Below are 26161 nucleotides of genomic sequence, written 5' to 3'. Positions count from 1 at the left end.
GGTTTGTATGTTTTGTACTGGAAAGGGAGCCTTCCAGTACAAAAACTATTCTTTAAGAATCTCCAGCACATACTTCCTTGCATCTCCTCCCCTCATTTCTCCTTTGCACATACTTCCTTGCATCTCTGCCCCTCATCTATCCCGTGCACACACTTTCTTGCATCTCCTCCCCTCACCTACCCCTCGCACATACTTCCTTGTATCTCCTTCACTCATCTCCCCCTGGCACACACTTCCTTGCATCTCTTCCCTTCATCTCCCCCTCACACATACTTCCTTATATCTCCTCCCCTCACACACACTTCCTTGCATCTTCTCCAATCATCTCCCCCTCGCACCCACCCACAAATGCATCCCCTGAGCTGTAAGCACTGCCTTTTCTTTCTCTTTTGCCCTGGCAATATTTTGGCATTTGTATACCTCCTTCACACACCTTCACATAAAACCACATTTCCAACTAGCACACCTGCCCATTGCCCTATGCTCTCTGCAGAGAGGCCAAGGATTGGATGAACATGCATTCTGAACCCCTTTATGACCAACTGACGTGCACTGTGCGAAATGTGGTCTGCCTTCTTCCTGAACGCTACAGCCCTCAGCCATGGCACGTTATACACACCAACCCACAACCTGATCTCTCACAAATACATGGCGGCAGCTCTTTTTACAGCACACAATATACATGGGTAATATGTTGCATACAAACCTGCAAAAAAACATCATCCAGAAAAGATTAAATGAAATAAATTCAAGAGTAAGTAAAACGTTAAATGGAAATAGGGACAACATTACAGGCTAAAAGGCCAGCGTCTGTTTTTTTGCAGACTGGAGCTCCCATCTGGTGGAGGGGGACCAGGAAAAAAGTAGATGGAACATCAGCCCCGCAAGAACAAGTGACGTCACTGCGCTCTTTCCTCTGCTTCAGTTTTGCCCCAGTCCCAGTCTCCTCTTTTCTTTTTCCGCCCACTCGCCCTCACTTTACCCTTTCACAGCTGCCCCCCAGCCGTATTCCCATATGTGGTTTGTGTCCATCAACAGGCTACCATCAGGTTTCCGGTAAAAGCAAGATTCACATGACCCATTAAGTGGACGTTGCACTGACAGTACTTTCCAAAAATCAAAATCTGAATTTCTCTGGCACTCTGTACTCTGCTGTCCCAACGTTCCATGACGTAAGCGCTTAGGGCCAATTGTTTCACTCAAAAAAAAAAATACTACAGAAATTGGAATTTAGTAAATGTCGTTTGCAATTTCCAATTTTGAAAATAACACTGACGTGCAAATACATTGAATTTACCGTCTTTACGAGAATACTCGGAAAAATACTGGCCACACTAAAATCATGCCTTGCCCTTAATCAAATGTGGGCATCGTGCCAAGGCAGGAACACAGGCCGCTCCCAACTCACTCAACGCGAGTCAAACGGGAACTCGGTTCTGGCTCGGTCCGCTGTATACAGAATGAAGGCATCAAGGGTGAGAGGAGAGAAAAATTGTTGATTTCCTGCCAAGGAATCGCTTTATTCCACCACAAAAGGCCAACTCCACCTAAAAAAATACAGAAATGCACAATTCTTCTGATGAAAAAATATGTTTGGACTGCTTTTGCTTCCAACTGAAGTTTGAAAGACAGAAAAAAAGTAAATACAGTCATGACGTGGCCCCGTTCCAAGCGTTTGTTTATATATGTATTTAACTCTTTTGATTGGGACTTAGGGAGATGACTTGAAGAAGGGGTGTTTCGCGTTTGCCCTCCCTCGCGTGCCAGGAGCTAGGGGTTGGGCCCTCGGTCTGAGGGGGTGTAGCTCAGGAAGTGATGGTGCACTTTCTTCTGTATATATACGCGGCGAGCGGTGCTGCACACTGACAGGCAGGACCCCGCCGTCGTACAGAAGAGTCTGCAGGCTGCTGGCCGCGCGCAAAGAGTCCAGAAGTCTTCTGAAGAACAATCACCATGTCGACCGCTGGCAAAGTAAGACGGGAGGGCTCGCGGCGTTATTGGGAAATATTGATCAGTAGCAGGCTGCCACGTGGGATGGGGTACACACGAGTGGCGGGGCACTTTTGCAGCGAAAGTTGCCCTGACATTTGGACCTAACGAGCGGTGCAAAATGTAGATTTGTGCACTGGTCTGACGGTGAAAATGTCGGCGCATAATTGCAGCAGTAATAGAGAAATATATGCCCTTAGGTTTACAAGCTTAGTTTATTGAAGCACTGAAAACAGCTTCAGTGAGAGAACTCAACACTGTTTGTCTCGATTTGATGCGGGTCCGTACTGTTATTGGCACTGCACGCACATGCGTGAGGCACATTTGTGAAATAAGACAGATGCAGTATTTTGAATGTATTCCAACTTTACCGCGGCTTTCTGAAGTATTTAAACGGTTCCGCGAAGTTGTAGAAGGCTGTCTCGCACCTGTAATTTTCGTGAAATTTAGGCAGCAAAGTGGGCGTCGAAATGCAACGTTTACTCACCATATTTGGTCGGCACTGCTGCTTCAATTCAGATCCCGGACCAAGTTGGTCTCGCAGAGCTGCGCGGGTGCGGCGCAGTTCGACGAAAGATGCTCACAGAAGTCCAGTCTGTCAGAAAACACCGAATAAACAATGAAGCAGAGATTCAGATAAATGAACATTACATACGACATTGAGAAAAGATATAGAAAAGAGAGAGTTGGAAATACAGCCGTTCATGAATTATGCTACATCATTATGTAACCTGCAGATACATGGAGGATGAATGGATGAACTGCGTAGGGAGCCTAAAATGGATCTGAGTTTGAATTAATAAATAGGTATTTGGATTGATGACTGGATAGTTGGGTGGATAGATGAGCAGACAGCAGATGGATGGATTGATGGGAGGATGGCTGGCTGGATGGATATAGGGATGAGTGGATGGATGGATGGATGGATAGATGGATAAGTGGATGGATGGGTGGATGGATTGATGGGAGGATGGCTGGCTGGATGGATATAGGGATGAGTAGATGGATGGATGGATAGATATATGGATAAGTGGATGGATGGGTGGATGGATTGATGGGAGGATGGCTGGCTGGATGGATATATGGCTGAGTGGATGGATGGGTGGCTGGATGGTTGAATGGATGGATGGACGGAATGGTTGAAAGATGGATGAAGGGAGTGTGAAAGGGTTGACGGATGGATGCACTGATGGATGAATGCATGGATGAAGGGATCTCTAGAAATCCGTGTACATTGATGGTATTTGGAGACAGACATACCATTGCATGTAATAATTTTCTTAATGCTTGGACAAGCAATGAACCATAACAGTTGATAAACTCACTATTGCATGATACACATATATTTTTCCCTCTGCTGCAGGATTAAAAAGTATTGTACCTTGCAGATTGGTCCGATTCTTCTGTTGCGCTACAAGCCGTGTTCAGGCTGTAAACAATAAAATGTGGATTAAAAGTTTGACACGTTGATGAAATCTACGGCCACATTAACATAAAATGTGCTATGCAGCAAATGCTGGTGCAATGATCTTGCACGCTGGTTGTTCACTAGAGCGCACTTGTGTTGTTGTGGAAGGGATTCCCCTTTACATAACTGCAGGAAGTGTACAACACGTGTTTACTACGTAGGAGTTTCCACCTCTGAACGAGGCAAAGGGTGATTTGCCCGAGTTTCAGTCGTGTGGGCAACTCTCCTGGGCACCATGAATGGAGCACATTGGCAAATTATTGACGGGCACATGCCAATTTGTTTCTAATGGTCTAGTAGTCCCTTGCTGAATGCATTAGTGCTGTGGCTGTTCGAGTGCACGGGGTCCTCCTGTGTATAGCTGAAGGTGAAGGAGAAGAGCTGGTCACTTTTGTGTTTACACCCTACAATGAGATGCCCAGAGGTCAAATTCAAATGAGAGTGGGGGTGAATGGGAAATGAGGTGTGGAGAAATTAGCCCACCATCAACGGGTTGGTCTCAACCTCCCGTTGCTGTGCAGATTCGGAAACAAGTACTGACAAAATCGGTAGGTCTGGCTTTTGTAGAAAACTGAAGTGTGAGTGGGGGAGACTATAATGATGCCTTTGTAATTGCATTTATATAGCGCTTACTACCCCCGATGAGTCGTCGAAATCGGTAAGAGATAAACAGTGCCTTAACATTTAAAATATTTTGTTAAGTTTCCCAAAATGGCCCAACACACTGCATGCTCTGTGCTAATTACTTGTTTGTGTTACAATAGAAAAGAGATTAAGGGCCATATGTAGGAAGCCAAATACCGGTCGGTAACGGCCGAAATTCGGTAAATATCCCGTTACCGACCGGTATTGAGGCACTTGGGATGTAGGTGGCTGATTTCTGGATTCGGTATTTACCGAATCGGAATTTTAAGAAATCGGTAAAATACTGATTCGGTAAATACCGAATCCAGAAATGCTATGTAGGGGGCACTCAAGTGAGTGCATAATTGGTGTCTGGATTCGTTATTTACCACCAACTACAAGTTGATGGTAAATGACGAATACCTTTAAAAAAGCATTTTTGTGCAATTTGTGAAGTGCCATGTGGCAGACATACATGCCCTTAGGGCATGTATGTGCGCCACATGTGCACACATACACGAATCAGGGGTGCAACAGGGTGTCAATGTGACACCCTGCCACCCATGATAATGCCTCCCCTATTACCGATTCGGTATTTACCGAATTGGTAATAGTAACTGGCTTCCCATTGGCCCATAGGAATCAATGGGAAGGGATGCATTAATACCGATTCGGTAAATACCGATTCATAAATACCGATATTTACCGAATCGGTAATGATTACCGATTAATTACCTACATACTATTTACCGATTCATAAATACCGAATCGGTAAAATTCGGTATTTATGAATCGGTAAATGTTATGCTACCTACATATGGCCCAAAGTGCAGTGGAAATGCTGTTGGCAGTGAGGGGCCTCTGTAAGGGCACGATGACGATCACTTACAATCTTTCGCACCACTCACAGCGGAAGATGTGGGTGAGACAGATGATCTTCTTCCGGTACAACCAATATTCATCTGAGGGGATGTAGCTCAGTGGTAGAGCGCATGCTGTGCATGCATGAGGCCCCAGCATCTCCGCTACTTTTGCTACATAAAATGAATTATGATTTATGTATATTTCTGGGTGACTGTCTACATAGCCCATAGCCATGTATTATTATTACTAAATGTATTATTGATAATAATAATATTCATAGATGTATAGACCGAAACTGAGATCCATACAGCTGAATTGGAGCTGATAATGGCTAAAGGAATTAGTAGAATTGAACAACGATCGCTGGCCGGATAGAAAGAAACTACCATGTCTGGTTTCACAGTTTCTCAGTCGCCCGCACAATAATGTTAGAAAACTCCGTTTATATATTTTTAAAATTCCCAAATCTATAAAAATATAGAAACCCCAAAAATATGGAAATTGAGAGGCAGTGCATAAAAATACAGTCCAAAACAAAGTGTGAGAACATGGGGTGAGACAACATAAAAATGTTGGGGTTGGTACTATCGTACAAATTTTACCTTAGAATTAGCTTTCGATACATACTACGTCAAACACTCACGAGCATGTATGCCCTCTGTCTTCAAGGATTTGGTAGAAGATTAGCTATCCTTCTGGGTATGTAGCTCAGTGGTAGAGCGCATGCTTCGCATGTATGAGGCCCCGGATTCAATACCCAACATCTCCAGCTTTTTTAATAAAAATGTGCCTTTCTATTTTTTTTCCATTTACACTAATAGATCAGATGAAACATTTACTTTCTTTTCTTTTAATCTGATTTATTTTTCAGCTCATGACCGTTGCAATGCCTTCCAAGCACTAGCTCATTACCTCCTCGTTAGTCTTCCTCGCCACATGACTAACAAAGTGAGCTTCAGCTCCACACCAGAACTCTCCAAAGCAAAAAGAAGTCAGCCTCCCATGCCTCCCATCCCCTCCCAATATGGCCGACCCAGTACACCCATGACCTCTATAAGAGGCGGGCCGGCCCAACCCATCAGCCTGTTTTTTTTGTTCTGCGCTGCAGATTCTCCAGAGCGTCTGATCAGGTGCGTTGGGCTGAGGTCCTGCTCCAGTGGGTCCCGGTGCCCTGGGGGGGAGGCCCTGCTCCAGCGGGCTCACACTCTGGTTCCCCCACCTTCTGGCCCGTGCTCTGTCCGGTTTCACAGCTCTGCTCTAGCGGGCTCTGGGCGGGCTTTTGGGCTACCTGCACCCCCTCCGTTTTTTTGGCTTTATGCCCTGCTTTAGCGGGCTCTGTGTTTTGGGCCCTGCTGTCTCCTTTGGGGCAGCTGGCGGGGTGTGCTTCCGTTCCCCGGGTGGCTGTTCTCACTGCTTCTCCGGTTGGAGAGAGAGTCATTCTGGCCTCTTACTCTGTTAATTGGCTTTCAGTGTCATTTTTGGTTTTCCTACGACGCTTCTGAAATTGTATGGCTCTCTCGATTGCTAAGGTCGGGTGCGTGCTTTCTAGTACTCTACCTGTGCCTAGGTGCACTACTTTCGGGTTCGTTGTTTCATCAGTCTGAGGCCCCGTAGGTTGCACTTTCCCTGTGGCCTCTGTCCTCTTCGGGCTGCTGTGGGGGGTTTCCGATCCTTCGTGTCCTTTCAATGGTGTAGGGGTTTTCCTCGCTTTCAATGCTTCCCCTGGGGAGTTTTGTTGCTACCAGTCTACGCGGCCGTGCCCCTTGTCCCTGTCTCCCGACTTACCTTTGGTGCACGGCAGGTGCCGTTTCTCTCCCCAAGGCCTCCGTGGCGGCGTGTGTTCCTCGCTGGTTCCGAGGGGCGGGGCCGGTCATCCCCCGTCTTCCCGTTCCGGTTCTGCGGTTCCGGCTGGGGCCCGCCTTGTTTCCGGGCACTGTAGGGGTTCCGGGCTTCGTGCCGGTGAGTCCCTGTGGCCTCATGGTTCCTGTCTGAGGCTTTTTCCTGTGAGGGTACACTTCCCTTCGATTTACCACGTCCGCGTCCTATGATTTTGCGCGCGGCGCTTGTACTCCCCGTGCCTGTCTGTGTATTGTGTTGTGTTTACTGTACTTTTGGGGGGTTTGGGAGTTGCCTTCTCTTTCTCCTGGGCTGGCGTTCTCTGGTCCGCCTCCTCGGGGCGGGTCCTAGCTCCCCCGGCTTCAGTCTCTGCTTCGGTTTAGGGGTCCGGATGCCGGGCTGCCTCCCTCGCGGCTGCTGTGGGTGGGGGCCCCTCGGTTGTGTTGTTGCCTGGGGCTATGGCTGGTTGGTATCTCTTGTGCCTGTGGTTCTGAGGTATCTCACGGGAGCAGGTTTCGAGTCCCGCATTCGCTGTCAATGTGTCTTGAGTTGGCATTCTTTCGTATGGCCGGCGGGACACTTCCTCTGTGTGTGTTCTGTGACTTCCGTTCCCTCCTGGGTTTCCGGTTCCCTTTTTTTGGCTGGGCGTTTCGCCTCTGCTTTCTGGTTTCCCGTTCTGTTCGTGACGGACGTGTTTAGCACATGGCTGCCTGGTTGGCTGAGTGGTCTACAGCGCCGGCCTCGTCCTTCCGTGCTACTGGGACTTCTGGTCTCCTCTTGGAGGCGTGGGTTCAGATCCCACTTCTGTCGGGTACCAGGAGCTATAGCTCTATGGTACGTCTTGTGCCTCTGATTATCAAGGCTCTCACAGGACGGGGGTTCGAGTCCCGCAAACGCTGTCAAAGTGTCATAAGTTGGCAAATTTTCATTCTCTTCTTTACACATCTGCACTTTGGCCTGCATGGCCCCTGCGCGGGGTTATCGCGCGACTTCGTGTGGCGTTACTTTGGCTGTGGTTTTCTTTGGCTGCACCTGCTGGTTGGGGTCTTTGTCGCACACTCTGTGGTTGGGGTGTTCGATCACTGGTCTTTCGTGGTCTCTGTTTTCGACCTGGAGCTATAGCTCACTGGTAAGTCTTGTGCCTGTGGTTATAATGGATCTCACTGGACAAGGGTTCGCGTCCCGCAAAGGCTGTCAAGGTGTCGTAAGTCGGCGACATGTCAATCTCTTTGTGACGCTGTGGCCTCATGGTTGAGGTCAGGGACTCTTGCTCTCTAGGTTGCTGTTGTGCTTGCCATTGGGTCTGTTTCATTGATCACGTTTTGTTCTAGTTGTACCCCTCAGGGTTATGATGTCCTCTCATCATGTCTGCTGTGTTGGGATTGTTATTCCCTTCGGGGCGGTTGGGGCCTACTTTGACGGTTGTGGATCTGTATCTGGGTGTCTGTGCTCGTCGGGTCCCTGGGTTCTCTGCTTGTCGCTGTGTTTGTCCCTTCCGGGGCGGCCTGTCTCGCCGCCATGGCCCTACGGCCGTTCCTCCCTGTAGCCCCTGCTCTCGTCTTTCTCGGGTGCGGGGCTGGTTGGTTCCTGGTTGGCGGCCTGCCTGGGTGTGCCTGGTGTTGTGGACATGGTGTTGGGCTTTTCGCCCGTGGGTGTGTGTTTCCGTCCCCGGGTTTCGCCTTCCTTCCTGTGTCCTCCTGTGCCTGCCTGTTCCCCGCTGTTGTCCTGGGCCGGTCCTGATTGCTGTGGCCTTTGAGGTTTTCGGGAGCTGTGTGCTCCTGTTCCTTGGTCCGGTGGGCGTCCCTTGCACCTTCCTCCTCGTCGCTGCCTGTGTGTGCGTTGTTTCTTGCTCCCGTGCTCCTGTTGTGGCTGGTGTCACAGTTCTTGGTTGGTGCCTGTGGTGCGTGTTCACTTCTCCTGCATCCTTCCGTGGGCTCTGGTGGTTTTTTTTCACTGGAGTGGCGTGGTGTGCTTTGACCCTGTTCTCTTGTGCTGGCCTCGTCCGTGCACTCCTTGCCGCTGGTTTCAGCTTTCTGGCTGTATGGGTCTGGTTCCACGTACTATGGCTCTGTGGTTGATCTCCTTCCTTGGGTGGCTGTCCCCCTTCGTTGGTTTGGCCCCCCGGCTGTTCTGGTCTGGGTTGTCTACCCGGCTGCTGGTCTTCCGTGGGGTCGGTTTTGGGTTGCCTGGTCTGTCCGTTGGGGGTCCTCCCCGTCTGGTTGGTCCTGGTGCTCTGTGGGGTTTTCCCGCTTTCGCCTGTTTCCCGTGGGTGTCCCTTTCGGTGGGGCGTTTGGCTGCGGTTCCGGGTGTCCCGGGTTCAGTTCCGGGTGTCCCCTGCCCCTGGGGATGGCTCTCCTTCCGCCCTGTCTGCCCATGTGGCCGGTGGTCGTTGTGTTCCGGTCTCCCCTTCCCGGGTGTTGGCGTCCTCTCCGCCTGTGGGGCGTGCTTTGGTCTCTGCTGGGTCCGTTGTTCCGTTTTTGGCGGTGTATCGTCCCGGGTGCTGGTTCGCGCCTGGGCTTGTTGGCCTGGCCGGGTTGTTTCTCCTGTTGGTGAGGCCTGCGGCTTGTGGATTCATGTCCTGCCGCGTTTTTATTTGTCTGCTTGTGGTCGTCCGAGGCTGCTGGTTTTTCCGGTCCTCTCCAGGCCTTGTGGGCTTTTCCTCCTGGGGTCTTGGGTTTGTGTCCCGGGGTTAGTTGGTTTTACCTCCCGGGTGCTCGCCTCGGCGGCTCCCTTGTTGCGCCTGTTGCTGGGGGATTTTGCTTGTCCTCTGCACTGGGCTGTGTTGCTCGTGCGTTCTGCATTCCCCTTCCTTCCGGGTCCATGTTGCTTCTTGTGCTTGGGTCCCCTGGTGGGTGTTTGGAGGGTTCTGGTGTGGAGCTGAAGCTCACTTTGTTAGTCATGTGGCGAGGAAGACTATACTCGGAGTAATGAAGATTACCGGTAAGTAATCGGGGCATTAATGTGCTCCGGTGGCCCCGCGCAAGTGATCGTGTGGTACTGGACGCAAAGACCACAACATATTTAGTCCCTTATGGATTTGCACTTATTATATTAGTAGGACACTGGGTCCTCTGCTAAAATTTGCTTTTGTTAGTAGTCTCTCGATAGCAAATCAGCAGGAGTTGTACACTCATTTCATGTACACTGTACTCTATCAGCGACTTCCACCACTACCTGATTAGATATGCACCCCCTTTCTCATCACTTATGAACACTGCTCCTCATCTCCCCATAATCAGCCTTAGCATCTCTTACTGACTAGTTAGTGCACAGCACTTCAGTCATCGTAAGTGGCGTCTAGCAGTTAATTTCTCGCTGGCCCGTAGCAGATCGGACACCCACCTACAAGGGGACCCCTCAAAGGAGGTAAGCGCCTAAGCGGGTAGGGTCAGGAACTGTGACCGAAGAGACTGAAGCGCTCCCCAGGCAAACCGACAGTCTCTTAGCACTCCCTCATCATAAACAGACCTGTCTGACAGCCTTTAAGTAACAAGTCTTTGATTAACCTTCATAGGAAAGCGAGCTCACAGATCTGCGGCGGACCCAGTATCATTTCATTTAGAGTTAATCACTGCTCTCTTGTGCAACATCGGACTCAATCCCAGAGTCGAGCCCGCTCTGTTGAGTTGATCAGCTAAGTGTCAGCGAGAGTCCAAGTAATGAATGAGCACTTAGTCTGTGCTGTGCTCCTTCATGAGCGGAGTTGATGCGTTCTAGCAGGCTACCAGAAAAACGCTAGCTGCAGTGAAGGACTTACCTTTTAGAGTTCTTTGTGGTATTGAGTATCTTTAACTTGGGTCAGAGGCACGGCAGCTATTATTTATAGCGCTTAGTAACTGTAATAGCGTTGTATATAATAAGAAATTATCATTAATACTACGTCTGTCAATATTACTCTTCAGTGAACTCATGCCACTGGTGCAGAGTAAAGAATCTCGCACAGGAACAAAAATGTCCTTTTATCTTAGGTATACTAGTGATATGCTACTGTAGATGTGGTCTTAATTTATGCATAAACAAATCACTGAAGCGGTCTAAAGCTTTTCTGCAGAGCCCGCCCCGGGCGCTGCCAAGTACCAATGCAGCTAGTATTGATTTCACCGCATGTCCTTCTCCCACCACCCTATGCTTCTTTTTCCTTTGCCTCATTCTTGATAGGTTTCTGCTTCCTTTAATCCCTGCTCTCTGCCCGACCCCTCTCGGGCACCAGTGGCACTTTGGGGCCACGGCACATATTTTCCACATCCTCATTGTTTGACCCTCAGCAAAAGAGAGAACAAATATTTGCAATCTAATAGGTCTCGCATTTATGCGAGTTTGAGCTATTGACATTGCAAATGACAATGCCTTTTATTTATGTTTTAAAAACGAAAAAAAAAGCCATTGTCATTTGCAATGTCATTAGTTCAAACTCGCGTAAATGCGAGACCTATTGCATTGCAAATGCTTGTTATGCTTTGTCGCACCCCTGTTTGCCTGTGTATCATCCCTTCGTGCAGGGCTTTCAGTGGGCCGGGTCTCGCCGGGTCTGAGCACTGGCAGTTTTTTTAAGAGGCCTCGAAACGGGTCTCTGTTTTTGCCCGGGCACAGGTGGTCCGTCTTTTTCCGGACTGCAGCATCAGCAGGCACATCGATGTGCGCGTGCTCACAATGCTCACTTCTCACTAGTGGAGAAGTTAAGGCATGACGTCATGCCAGGTGAGCATTGTAGGGGAAGGGAAATCCTTTAAAAAGAGTAATTTTGTCTCTGGATTTCCCTTCTCCTTTTGAAACTCAGGAGCAGAAACATTGTCGTGGTGTCACCAGGGATTTAAGTGGAAGCTTTTTCAATATTATATACAAGCCATAGTAGCTGCTTATTTATCTTATGCAACTAATAACCATTGACAAAGCCAATAGTCGTGACTTGTTGTAGGTATGATGTTACTTGTTTTATCATATATCTCGATGCAATGACAGAAACAGCAAAATACAAGTCGGGCGGCACTCTATGCTCAGCACAGATTTTTAGATTAAGTGTTTTAAGCCACGCCCTTAATTACACTGGCAGCGCCCCTTTGAGCGACCTTCCAGTTTTTTCATCCCAATCAATGCCTTGCCTTTGTGTGTGCATTTGCGCTACTACTTTTCTGGATGTATGGGCACCGCAGCGTGCACATACATAAGCCATGTTTTTTTCAGTGCCCCTGTGCATGCATGTTTCGTATACCAAAGTGAGCACAAGTTTTGTGTCTCTTTTATCCCCTTTTCGTGCACTTTTGTGTGCATTTGTACAGTACACGTTTGTTAGTACATGGGTACCCTATTGTATACATATGTCAGTTGCCCCCTTATGCTTTTGTGGTATACCTATGTGTACACACAAGTTCTGTGCCTCTGTGCATGCGTTGTGGTGCACCCTGTGTATGCCATTGTATCACCACTCCTTATATGCATTCGTGCCGTACCCATGCATCCATGCAGGACCGGTTCTAGCGGGTGGGCCAGGCCCACCCAAACGTGAGCCTGGCCCACCCAAACAGGAGCCTTGGCCCTCGCAGTGAGGGCTTGAAGGCAGGCGCGCAACGCCATTGGGCTCAAAGTGCTTCAAACAACCCCCCCCCCACCGTCGTGTGTGTCAGCCCGAGCCGAGACAGCTTTCCGGGCGCACACACAGACAGTTTTAGAGATTATCGCAGCCGCACCCGAGTATTTCACAGGTCTTTATAAGACCATTTACATGTTAACAAGGTTTTATTTTTTCACCCTTTCATCTCCACATGGCGAAAGGCAAAATCCTTTCTTTGACAAGGGTAACCTTTGCCTACTGTTCTGCTGCGTGGATATTTCTTTTTCTATGCAGTGCAGGAGAAAAGAAGTTTGTTTATTCCTATTCACCTTTCCTGACCCCTGCAGCTGCTTATCACATCAGGCTATGGCACAAAGTTTGACTAGTGGAGTAGGTAAGAGAATGTAGTACTATTTGTTTTTCTTTTTAAAATCTGCACAGGACCAGCAGGACACATACTTTGTGTGTGCTTCATTTAAACAGTTTTTATCATTATCATGGCTATGCAGGACAACAATAAGACAATACAAAATGCCCAGATAACGCTGGTTATTAATGATCCTGCTGGAGAGCAATCATTTGTTTGTTAGTAGTTTTTAAATGCAGATGAACTGTATTTTATGTGGATAGCTCAGTGGGTTACTGCCTTTGTCACAGAGATCCTTGTGTTACTTGCAGTTCAGAAGTTACAATCCTAACATAGGACAGTGACCAATGAACTGTCATCAAAGAGCTGCATACAAACATGAATGATATAGTTAGAACTTCCCCAGTCTTTCATTATTCTAATGTTGCTAAAATGAGTATGTTTGGACAGATATACATTTTTATCAGTAAAGCTGACCCCCATGGAATACTCTTTAAATCCTAAGGTTGTGTTTTCCCAGACCAAACCCTTTTAATATATACTGCCCACCAGTATGGATGACATGTCATTCCTATAACTTGTAATCCTCATTGGTTTATGTGACATTCCCTGTAGACTGATTTACATACTTGTATGATTCATTGTCTCCGTATAATGTGTGCGTGGTGTAAAGTACTGACACACACTACACTGATATGAGTAGCGCTATACTACAAATGAAATGCATATGAGAGAGGGGCTATGTAAAGATGAGGGGCACTGTTGGAGGGTGGCAGTGAGGGAATCCAAGGAGGAGGTAGTGGGAGGGGCTATGGAGCGATGAGGGGCACTGTTGAAGGGTGGCAATGAGGGAATCCGAGGAAGAGGTCATGGGGTGGAGGGGGGAGCTAGGGAGAGATGAGGGGCACTGGTGGAGAGTGGTAGTGAGGGAGTCTGAGGAGGCGGTCATGAGGGGGAGGGGCTACAGAGAGATGAGGGGCACTGGTGGAGGGTGGCAGCGAGGGAATCCGAGGAGGAGGTCATGAGGGGGAGGGGCTATGGGGAGATGAGGGGCACTTGTGGCATGTGGCAGTGAGGGAATCCAAGGAGGAGGTCAATCGGGGGGGCCATGGAGGGATGAGGGCCACTGTTGGAAGGTGGTAGTAAAGGTATTTACGGAGAAAGAGGTTATTGGTGAGGCGACAAAAAAGACTTTCGCATCAGCGTAGAAGCCAGCCTTGTCATGGCCTTTCTGTTTTTGTTTATTTAATTAGCAGTCGGGTCAGAAGGGCTACTGTGGAACATACTTTAAAGTGCGTGCTAATTATATTTACTGCTATATTCAATGTTTTAAGTTTGAAGGTGATTTTACTAATGTTTTTACTGAGAAAAATGAAAGTGTAACCCGATGGTGCCTGAAGATGGGGCTGGGGCCAAGGTCAGCTGTGAGAAGGTGCACTGGAGAGTGTGCAAATCAAACCTGTAAGGGAGTGCGTTGCAGAGTACGGGGTCAGGTTGAGGTAGTAATGAAGAGGGATTCTCCCAGAAGGCTCACACAGAGGGAGCCGAGAAGTGTCACTTGCCTGATACTCCCACCTCAGAAACATCCTCTTTCCATCAAAGGAACATTACATGGAAAAAACACGTTTTGAGAGTGATAATATTTAGAAAGAGATCTGGAAAAGAGTGAGTTTTACTGGGCCTTGTAAGACTAAGAAGAGATAAAGGAGGGCCCTGAAGCAGGCCTGCCTAGACATATATGTGACATATCGAGCCCGCGGTGGCCCACCCAAATGCACCAATGGCTCACCCAAATAAAAATTCCTGGAGCCGGGCCTGCATCCATGCGTGCCCCAGTGTGCACATACAAAGTGTTGCTGTCTCGATTGCCCATGTTTGCAAAGACTCAGCCTAAGGAGGCGACCCTGTGTGTGCCTCTGGGGTGTTCCCCCGTGAACCAATCAGGTTTCTTTCACCCCTCCTCCTACCCTTTCCCTCACACCCACTTCATAAGGCTGCACTTTGCTGAATTACACTGCTTATGTTTCTTGGCGCATGTACAGCCTCAATCAAAGAGAAACAGATGCCGTCCAAATGGAAAAATTGTACCCGCCAAGAAACCTCTGCAGCCCTCATTAGAGATAAACTCTTTTACAGTTGGTAATCAAAAGTTCAACAGTGACCAACATTTAATCTCGGCTGTTTGACACCCTTTTTAAAGTAGGTCCAAAGTGCACTTGTAATCAAAAATACAGAAGAAAATGCAAGCAAATGACTGGCCTTCCGTGCAGAACTGTATGAAATGGGCACCGTGCCCACTATTCATGGTATTGTAATTGAGGAGGCAGCCCATTTAACACACCGAAAGGAACATTCATTTCCCGTTTGATATGTTTTATGTTTGCATTTCTCTGTAGGGTGTTCTCTCGAACAGTCCAAATTTTTATATTGCCTGCACTATATGGTCTACCTACATATCATCAACATAAGTGTGGAGTTAAGAATAGCAAAGCTATACTTCCCTATGAATGTTACCTTAACTGATGGGCACCACCCCACCTAGTGGGTGTGGTGCCTTTAGTGGCAACAAGGGGCAGAACCGGTTAGGAATTCTTCCGGGTTAAGTTACCCGGAAGAGTTTGAGATGCGGGGACCCCCGGAAACGCGTCACGGAAACAGGAAATCGGTGGGGGGTTTAAAAGCTCAGGGGGAAGGTAGAACCCCCTCTTTGTCCTTTGGCCGCGTGGACGGCGACATCGGAGCGTCGCAAAGTTACCCACCCACCCATCCCTAAGATCAGGATTTTGTTAGGCGGGGTCCTGGACAAGAGACATGACAGGGACTCTGGTTGGCGGCGGCTGCTTGGCCCCAGAACAGGGCGCACAGCCTATTGTGGGCTCCGGGCTGGCGGGAGAGGGGGCTGATCTGCTGGTGGCCCTGGACTCTCTGGCCCTACTCAGGAAGCCGGCGCTAGTTATCAGCAGTGATGAAACTACCTGCGGCTCTGTTGGCCGGTGGGCGGTCAGCACAAAAGAGAGCAGGGTATCTTGGTTGTGGCCTGCTGGCACAACCCGCGGCAAAGGGCCTGTGGAGAATCAAATGTAAATACAAATGTAGAGATGTAAAATATATAACCTTGATATCTTCTTGGCGTGCTGTGGTGTATTAAATAAAGCAATAATAAAGTTGGTCAAGAGATTAACAGTGAGTGAGTCAATATTGAAATTGGCGGTATCATGTTAAAATGAATAAAGACTACGCTGTGAAGACCAACTACAGTCTGAAATTTTTTACTGGGTGTAACCCACACGGCAGGGGTGGGGAAGAGTGTGAAGTTGTGGTGAATTGCACATTGTCTGCCAACTATATATGTTGGCGGTCAAAGCCGTGGAGTCGACGCATGCGCAGGTTGATATTATTGGTCCAGATATTTTGATACACAGCCTAAGGTTCGATTGGAATCCCAATCAGTAGCGCCTTGCCCTAGAGTGGTAGCGCTTGAAGGTCACATGCTCCTGACCAGAGCGAATCAAGCTGCTTGACTTTCAGTGAAGAGGCGAGTTTTCAGAAAGAATCTGTAAAGGAGATTAGAACTATTGTGAGCAAAAAGGCAGGCTACTTCCACTATTGTCGAGCTCAGGATCGAGAACCGATGAGAACCACTGAGAACTGCTGCCCCCCCACCCCTCTAGCTTTGCAGCAGGTTCACAAACTAAAATCGAGCAAGATCTGCAAGATGGAGTGCTGTGCTTAATTTGTAAACACAAACACACGCTTGTTAGACACATAAGAGTGAAAGTTTAGTCGGTGGTTGAACAGAAGACTCATTAGAAATTCCTGTGGAAGTGTCATATTTATTAGCACATCAACTAACCTTCAGGGAAGAAAAATATATTACTTCTCATTGGTTCACTGATGTATCCTGAGGCCCTCACTCTACCCAGTGTCATGTCCATGCTGATTACATAAAACAATGGTCCTGACGTACGACCATTTTAGCATGCGCAAACGGGTTAGCGACCAGTTTGCGCATGCTAAAATTGGAATGGCCATGTACTAACACAATTCTGGCAAAAAAGTGTTTAGAGACTCGCTATTTGGAAGGGGCGTTCCCTTCCAAATAGCGACTCTCTAACCCATGTACGAATGTTTTACGACCGCAAATGCGGTTGCAAAACACTCGCAAATTACCACCCTCTTCAAGAGGGTGGTAATAGAGTCGCAAAGGGGAATGGATCCCCACGGGACCCCTTCCCCTTTGTAACAGGGTATGAAAATATTTTTTAAGGGCAGGCAGTGGTCCCAGGGACCATTACCTGCCCTTAAAAAATGAAACGAAAACGTTTCTTTTGTTTTTTTAAATGCATCCCGTTTTCCTTTAAGGAAAATAGGCTGCATTAAAAAACACAAACTGCCTCATTTAAAAGCAGTCCCAGACAAGGTGGTCTGCTGAGCCCAACAGGCCACCATACCTGAGAGGGCCTGTCATTCCCAATGGGGTCGCAAATTGCGAGAGGGTCATTAATATTCATGAGACTCCCAATTTGCTGCAAATTGTGAGGGGCTGTTAGAACTGGGGGTCTCTAGTTGGCAGAGGTTTGACCAAATAGGGACCCTTGCTTCTAGTCAGGGTAGGGAGGTACACTTCTAAAATAACACCTGCTCACCCCCTTGGTAGCTTAGCACGAGCAGACAGGCTTATCTCAGAGGCAGTGGGTAAAGCATTTGTGAACATATACAGTAGTACAGTGAAAACACTACAAATAGACACCACACCAGTTTAGAAAAAAAGTAAGCTTTACTAGACTTAACACAAGACCAACAACAAAAATCCACAATACTGAAATCAAAAATAGTCTCTAAAATGGTAGAAATAGCTTAGTTCAATGTAGATGGTAAATGTGACACTTTACTCTCAAAGTACCTTGGATGCCTCCCGCAATACAAACTAAAGGGTCGCAGGAAAGGTGATGCGTTGGTTACTTGCTTCGGGGAAGGTGATGCATCGGTTCCTTACTGGAGCACAGGGGAGGTGATGCGTTGGTTCCTTACCGGAGAGGAGGTGATTAGTCGGTTTCTTACTGTGATCCAGTGCGATGTGACAAGATGGCGCCTCGATGCTTTGTGACGATCTGGTGCGATGTGAGAAAATGGCGTCTCGATGCGATGCAACAACGTTGGATGTGATGAGTGCATGCCTGACGGCCGTGTGGTGAACTCAGTAACTTCTGAGCCGCGACAGGCCCTGCGACACGCTTCTCCAGTGATGCGATCCGCTTTGTCGATGATGTGACAGGGAACAGCTGCAGCGGTGACACGCTTCTTCGGCAATGCGACAGCCACTGCTGCGGCGGCAACTCGCTTCTCCTCGTTGCGTCACGCTTCCATCTCCCAGCGACTCGCAGTCTCTTCAGAGGGCCCAAACAACAGTAGGCACCTCTCTGCAGGCAAAATTCCATAGCAAGGGAATTCAGGAGAGCTGGTGGTGAAGTCTTGTATCCCTGAGACTTCAGGCAGGAGGCAAGCTCTGTTCAAGCCCTTGGAGATTCTTCTTCAAGATTGCAAAAGTACACACAAAGTTCCTTTTCTCCTTTCCTTGGCATATAAAGTAACCACTGCAGGCCAACTCCAACAGCACAGCACAGGGGCAGTCTCTTCTTTCAGCTTCCTTGGTTCTTCTCCTTGGCAAAGGGTTGTCTTGATTCCCAGAAATGATCTAAAGTTCTGGGGTCTGGGTCCCCATTTTATACACCAAAATCCTTTGTCTCAGAAGGCAGAGAGTGTCTGTAATTAGTCCAAACCAGTTCTGTGCAGTCCTGGAGCACTTTGTTTACAGGACTCCTTCTTTCCTTTGACAGTGTGGGCCAGGATTATCAGCGGCCCCACAGGAGATGGAGCCATAATTGTGGAAGGCAGGCACAGCCCTATTCAGGCCCAGGTGCAACTCCTCCCACCACTCTACATGCGGATAGGTCTATTCAGCCTTGTGCTGACTCACACTGTCTCCTGGAGTCAACCCAGCCCCTGACACTCACAAACCAGACAAGGAATACACAACCTAGCAGAGGCAGGCTTGGATGGTTAGGCAAGAAAATGCCTACTTTCAGTGGTATTTCCAAACCCAGAATGTTAAAACCAACTTCACTAAAAGATGTATTTTATCATTCTGAGTTCAGGCATACTAAACTCGAATTTCTACCTAGTTCCATGAGTCAGTTAGGATTATAAGGTGTATAATCAAACTGCCCATTCTGGCCTATGGGAGCAGGTAGCCTTGCGATAGTGAAAAACGAAAATGGCTGTAATTCACTATCAGGACATGCCACACACATCAGGGCATGTCCTACCTTTTACCTACAATGTACCCTGCCCTTGGGCCTACCTTAGGGTTGTCTGATATGTGGAAAAAAGAAGGTATAGGGACTGACAAGTGGGTGCACTTGCCAAGTCAACATGGCAGTACCAGACTGCACACAGGCTCTGCATTGGCAGGCCTGATACACACTTTACAAGCTTCTCCGGTGGGTGGCACAATCAGTGCTGCAAGCCCACCAGCAGCATTTGATTTACCAGCCCTGGGCACGCACAGTGCACTGTACTAGGGTCTGATAAGTAAACCACTTTAGCACTGACCAGCAGTGGTAAAGTGCCAAGAGTCATAAAACAGCCAACAACAGTTCAGACAAAATACAGGAGGAAGGCAAAAAGTTCAGGGATGACCCTGCAAAAAGGTCCAAGTCCAACAGGCGCTAAATCCAATGGCCGTACATCTGGCCCAATGTTCCAAAATCAGATATAACTGAAAAATAAAAATAAATTATATTATGTGAGATTTGCCACTCCACGGCATGCAATGGATTTCATTGGATGGCACGTGCCTGTGTTTTATGGCGTGTTGATGGAACTATATATTAATGTAAAGCACCACTATTCATATTACTTGATGTTTTGACCTTATGCACGCATTTGTGGCCAGTGTGTGTGCAAACTGTGAAGCAGTGCTTGTCTTTGTGGTATATCCCTGCATGTGAATGTAAAGTGTCCTATGCTTATGACAACATGGGTTGCCCCTGTGTATCATGTGTAGTATACCCTTGCATATGCACCTGTTGTGTGCACGTGTTTATAAACGCAGTATTTTTCTAGATATGATTATATATTACTCCTATGTGGATTATCTGGTAAGTTGGCCCAGTGTTTAAATGTGTCGGATCCTCTTGTATATGACTGCAATGTCCCTCTTTCTATGACTGCATGGGCAGCCACTGTGTAGCATTCGTGGTGTGCCCCTGTGTATGCATGTACAGTGTGCACTTTTGCTTGCATGTGCGGTATATTCCTGAGTGGAAACACAGCGCACCCCTACTGCATTAAAGAATGGAATGTCCCTGTATATTCGTGAGTTGTGTGCCACTGATAGTTGCCCCTGGTATTCATGAGTGGTGTGCCACTGTGGGCTGCCCCTGTAAATTTATGAGTGGTATGCCACTGCGAGTTGCCCCTTTGTATTCATGAGTGGTGTGCCACTTAGGGTTGCCCCTTTGTATTCATTAGTGGTGTGCCACTGAGTGGTGTTCCAATGTGGGGTGTCCCTGTATATTCATGAGTGGTGTGCCACTTTGGGTGTACCTGTATATTCATGAGTGGTGTGCCACTGTGGTTTGTCCCTGTATATTCATGAGTGGTGTGCCACTGTGTGCTGCCTCTTTATATTAATGAGTGTTGTGCCACTGAGTGGTGTGCCACTGTGGGTGCCCCTTTATTTTCATGAGTGGTGTGACACTGTGAGTTGTCCCTGTGTATTCATGAGTGGTGTGCCACTGAGTGGTGTGCCACTGTGGATGCCCCTTTATTTTCATGAGTTGTGTGCCTCTGTGAGTTGTCCCTGTGTATTTATGAGTGGTGTGCCACTGAGTGGTATGCCACTGTGGGTGCCCCTGTATATTCATGAGTGGTGTGCCACTGAGTGGTGTACCACTGTGGGTTCCCCTGTGTATTCATGAGTAGTGTGCCACTGAGTGGTGTTTTCCTTCTTCAACCGCCTGCATTTCACTGACCCAGCCATGTCTCCAGACTGGCCCCGACCCTCTGTTTAAATGCATAACTCAGGCCCCCATACTACCTTGCCAATCCTTTGCACCACACCACAGATGACCCTTTTATTCTCCTCCATAGCACCACTAGGTGGTTTTCCCTCTACATCTTGGCCAGTGTCTGCAGCAGGAAATTAACAGTAAACTTAGCTTGAAGTTTTCATCAACCATTTTTTTCATTGATGTATTTAATTGATTCAGCTACCAATGTAAGGACAGCATTTGAGTCTACTCTTTATTTTACGTATATTTTCAGTAGTCCCTCTGCAGGTGAACAGAAAAATCCTCAGTTTTTTTATAAACAGAACACACCCAATAAAGTAACCCAGGCTTTCAGATATGTTCATAAGGAGCAAATCAGTGCCTCCAAACATAATTCAGATATCCCATGATATATTTGCTTTTCTGACAAAAGTTCCTCTTTGAAGCCTAAATTGCTTTATTAATCATAAAATGTTAAGTCACAATAACATGTTCCAAACATTATAAAGGGCTGGAAATAAACCTAGGGGCTGATTACGATACGGCCCATAAAGGCTCCTATCTTCTGTCAGAGCCTTTAGGGCCATATCGTCTTAAACCGGCTGGTTTCCTTTCCTACCGCCTCATTATGATGGAGGCAGTCGGAAAGTAAACCAGCCGGTTATTCCGGCTGGCTTCCAACCGGCTCGAGAAGCTGTCTGCCAGTTGGAATGCGGCCTGTAATCTCAAGAGTGGCTCTTTAATTCCTTGAGATTACAATCTCAAGGGCGGCTCTTTAATCCCTTGAGATTACAATGCATGCTTTGCAGCATAGTTTCCATGCCAGTGTGTCTGAAATGGAAATAATGCCGGAAAGCATGTTAGGGGGCTCCCAAGATGGCCACCTTTGGTGCACAGCCTCCAGTTGGAGGCCCAGGAGGCACCTATGGTCAGAGCCGGACTGGGAACGCAAAGTATCCCTGGCAATTTTGTCAGACCAGCACCCTCCTGCCCCAACCCCGCTGGGCTGGGAGGGATGATCAGGGCGCACTGCTGCTTTTGTTACTAAGGGCCGATATTACAGCACTGCTGCAAAACCAGCCCCCACAGCTTCAAAAACAGCCCCCACCCATCCAGCCTCCCGGGAAAACGATGCCTGATACAGCCAGTTTAGCCATTCCTATGGTGCCCCCATGTTGATTCCTGCACCTTGTGGCAGGCACCTTGAGGTGTCTGCCACGGGGTGCAGGGATGAACCGCACCTCCCATTTCACTATGGGAATCAAGTATTACGGCTGGTTGACAGCCAAAATGCATGCTCCCATAGTGAAATATAGGAATGTGACCGAACAGTGTTCGGTCGCATCCTAATGGGGCCGTCAGAACCGCTGACCAGGTGTTGGTTGGTCCCATGACTGAGTCGGTGTCTGGTGAAAGTGATACCGCCCTAAATCGTAATGAGCCCCTAATGTTTAGAGCATAATAAACACAATCAATCCAACGAAAAAACAAAATTAATGCTAAATTAGCAGAAACTTATTTAAATAATGTTTGCATCAAAACAGATTGAACAAGCTCACAATATGTAAACCAAGCAGTTATATCAATTTATAATTCCTATTTAGATAGCAGAACGGAAAAGAAAAAGGTGGAAGAAAGATTAAAAGAAAAGACAGGAGGGAAATTCATATCTTTATCAAAAGACTGCATATAAGAGCCAAGTCAGTTAGGGGAACGAGAAAGAAAAAAAAGGGCAGGAAATAGTTCAATAATATATAACATTTCCAGGTAAAACCCTTCAAGGAGGTTGTCAGATCTCGAAAGTGTTGGACAAACAGATAAAAAGTTTAGATAAAATATTGTGTTAAGGGTGAACATACAATGTCTTCTTTAATGTCAATTTTTCCCAAAATATTTTCCATTCTATCTAATTTATCGTTATGACTAAACAAATTTCACCGTGGTCCAAAAGATTAATTCTTTGCATGTTTCCAGTTAATTGTAATGACTTGTAGAGTAATCACTAGAAATCAACTATTTTGTTAATCATAAAACAATTAGACCATTCATTGTGAGTTCCACCCGGAACGAAAATGGAAAATGCAAAAGTTCTTTACACATTTCCTTATTTATTCCTTAAAAATTTAAGTTGAGGACAACTAAAAACCACATTTCCCAGGTCACCTTTGTACAACTGGATGACCAATATCTTTCATACTCTAATAATTTCATCCTACAAAATGTGACTCGATATTAGGAACAACGACATGAAAGAAATATAACAACTCTTTTAGTACTCGCAGCTCGACCTCCAGACTGAACGCGCTGTGTTTAGCGTAAAAGGGGCGTGTAGTGGGTGTTGTGGTGGGTTCCAACGCAACACCCATTGATATCTACGGTGCCCCCTATTCACAAGGGCAGTGTAAATAGGAGCTAACGCCAAACTTAAGACCAGGAAAACCCTGGTCTTAAGTTGGCAATACGAGGAGAAATGCTTCATTTCTCCTCGTTTTTGCATTTTCCATGTATGCTGCCTTGTGCAGCACACATGGAAAATGCAAAATGCCATGGTTTGTTTATGTAAAGGAAGGTGTTTTTAAAATGCAGTTTTGTAACTTACATTTGTCCTGCATGAAGCAGCACCCATGACAGTGACAGAATGGCATTTTAGGTTTGTTTATGTGCAGGAAGGGACACCTTCCTGTACATAAACAAACCTCCCTGCTTGCAGACACCCTTGCACTCTGGTGCAAGGGTGCCTGCGTTGGTGCTAAGTCGTGAAACTTAGCGCCATCGCAGGGGGAAAAGCAAGGCTGCACCATGTCCTTGTGAATATGGTGTAGCCTTGCTTTTCCGAAGTGGTGGAGAGAGGCGTTAAGCCAAGAAGGTTAACGTCACTCTCCGCCACTTCCTTGTGAATATCCCCCTATGTTTCTTGTGCGCTCTTCATAATTCAGTTCAGCAGCATTGCCTGTGCTCTCTAACTTCACACTGACAGCGCGAGGTGATTTGCTTTGCATGGTGTCAGATGGTTGGTGATCAAGGTATTTACAGCCGGTGAAGGACATCTTGCCAACCTAGGCAATGCAACCTTTTGCCGCCCCAATACCTAATCACCCTCTTGACATGGAGTCAAATACTGCTGTTCCTTCAGGGGATGCACCCCCAAGAGGGCCGATTTACAAAGACTGAGTTAGAAAAAGGAGACATCTACCACCCTAAGGTTTCTTTTACGTTTTGAGTGCATTTAAAACTTTTCTGGGATTCATAATTCATAGTAGACTTGAAAATCTATGAGCGATGAATATTTCCAAGAGTATTCTGGTTTTGTAAAATGTACTTGCGCAAATTTCGCTGTAGATGGAAAATCTACTGTTTAAATGATGCACCACTGTGTAGTTGCACATCTATATATTTTTTTTTTTTAAAACCTTTGGAGAGCACCCTTTTTCTACAGCCCGAATCCTTCTTTCCCTTCCCTTCCCTTGAATGGCGCTTACTCCTGCCTTCCACTCGAGTAAATGTACATTCTCAACACCAGTCTGAGTTGATGCATCTTTCTATTTGTTGTACCAAACATGGCGCAAATAAATGCTCTGTGTGGCTAATGTGCAACTGTGAGGGTTGCCATTTGCCAAACCAGAGTGAAAGCTTATATAACAAACATACTGCACAGAAAAGGCTGTTTTGTAACTAAACAGATTACAGAGCAGTTGGAAGGGTATAGCCCTGGGGGTATATGCCATTCAAGGGAGGCGCATCCAAACAAGAGTCTGAGACAAGCGATGCGCTCTCCTTGTATAAGGCGTGGTGTGATACAGAAGCTTTAGCAAGCGGCTTGCATAATTGATCATAATCCACATATAATGATGCACTTGTGGATCCTACTTATGTAACCGTACAATCTTTTCAGGGGTCTGTCAGTTCCTTCATTCGCTTGTGCTCAATAGTAAGCTGACAGGCTGTCCTAAAGGGCCAAGAGGCGCCTAATCTGCTGCATCTCTGACTCTCTGGGCCAACAGGCATCTTCCTTTGCATTGCAAGTGGGCTGGTGAATGGATGTAGTGATACAGGGGCCCGATAGACTGATTTGTTCCAATCTCCACTCTAATTAGCGGCTATTCCTATTTCCTTTGGTCTAGAATGGGGAATAACAAACTGGTTTCAGAATCAACGGTCCAATTCCACACGTTTCTTTGTTTCTGAGCCCTTTTCAACACGCATTTTCCTCCTGCTTTCAAAAGGAGGTAAATGTGTCTGTGAACACATTTGGTTCTACAGGGTGCGTTCCTGCAGTTGGTAGTTTGGAATCAGGCTGGCTGGTATGACCCCCCCTCCCTTCCCCAATATGGCTTCTGCTCTATCCGGCTCAGAATGGGACCCCTACTTGTGGAGTTGGCAGCAGGCAGCCCCACCGACAGACTGGCTGGTGTTCATGAAGGCAAGCAGGCAACACATATAAATTCACAAAATGGCTGAAAGTGTTGCCAGTAATTGCTGCTCGAAGATAAAACCCTGATCACTCACCATCTCCTTTCTATATTCTTAGGCATTCCCACTGTGCTTTTTGGGGGGAGTTTATCCACCAGCTTTAAGTCAACATGCATGTGAACACATGAAGGGTGTGTAGCCAAGATTGTTGGCATTCTCTCGTTTGTGCATCTTTCCTTATTAGAGGATTAACTCCAGAGTACAGTTAATCCGGTCTCGAGTTCAGAGCTGAATGCTCCGCTTCGCTGCAGGCGCCCAAGATCAACGGCATGTCTGATCTTACTATACACATGCCAGCTACTGCAACGACTCGTAGAGCGTGGTCTTGGCTCCAGCTTTGAAAGGCAACCCTGTTCAGTCCTGTCCCCATTCATTACATAAGCCTCGTATCAGGTAACTAAGAAAACACAAACAGTGGCATGTTTCAGGTGAAATGGGGACACGCCTTGGTGGTACAATGGCCAACTCCTCTCCCTGAAAGGTTGAGACCATGGGTGGGACAGCTACAAGCTGAATAAAAGAAACACCCGCAGAGCTCTAATAATTCAATGTGAATTCAATTCAGTTGAGCTGTAAAGAAATGACAACAAAAACAGCAAGTTCCAGGTAACTATAACTTTCTTCCCACGTAATACAGACATGGAGTGATCAAAAAGATGGCTCCCCAAATCGCGTTCATTCATGGTACCTTGAATAGGGATCTATGGGCCAGATATACAACGTGATTTTGCATGCCCCAACGGGTTTGCAAACCCGTTTGCGCATGCAAAATTACTGTTGGCCATGTACAAATCCTAAATAGTGAGTCACAATTTATTTGCGACTTGCTATTTAGAAATTGCGAGTTGAAATTAGGAAGGGGTGTTCCCTTCCTAGTTGCGTCTGCAATGCTATGTGTGAATATTTTGTGACCTCAATTGTGGTCGCAAAACACTCGCAAA

The 26161-nt window shown here is 47.1% G+C and overlaps 1 protein-coding gene across 1 annotated transcript in view; it reads left to right on the top strand.

Annotated features, from left to right (window-relative positions):
* Positions 1 to 1689: 1689 nt before the first annotated feature.
* Positions 1690 to 26161, top strand: part of LOC146866263 (alcohol dehydrogenase 1-like) — a 76723-nt gene continuing 52251 nt past the window's right edge. Inside the window, exon 1 of the mRNA XM_085635144.1 lies at positions 1690 to 1971. Coding sequence (XP_085491270.1) covers positions 1954 to 1971 — 18 coding nt within the window. The 5' untranslated portion in view covers positions 1690 to 1953. The remainder of the gene's footprint in view (positions 1972 to 26161) is intronic.

The sequence above is a fragment of the Triturus cristatus genome, chromosome 2_1, assembly GCF_964204655.1.
Source record: "Triturus cristatus chromosome 2_1, aTriCri1.1, whole genome shotgun sequence".
NCBI classification, from domain to species: Eukaryota; Metazoa; Chordata; class Amphibia; order Caudata; family Salamandridae; genus Triturus; species Triturus cristatus.
The sequence above is the reverse complement of the archived record's forward strand: the minus strand, read 5'-3'. Positions and strand labels throughout refer to the sequence as shown.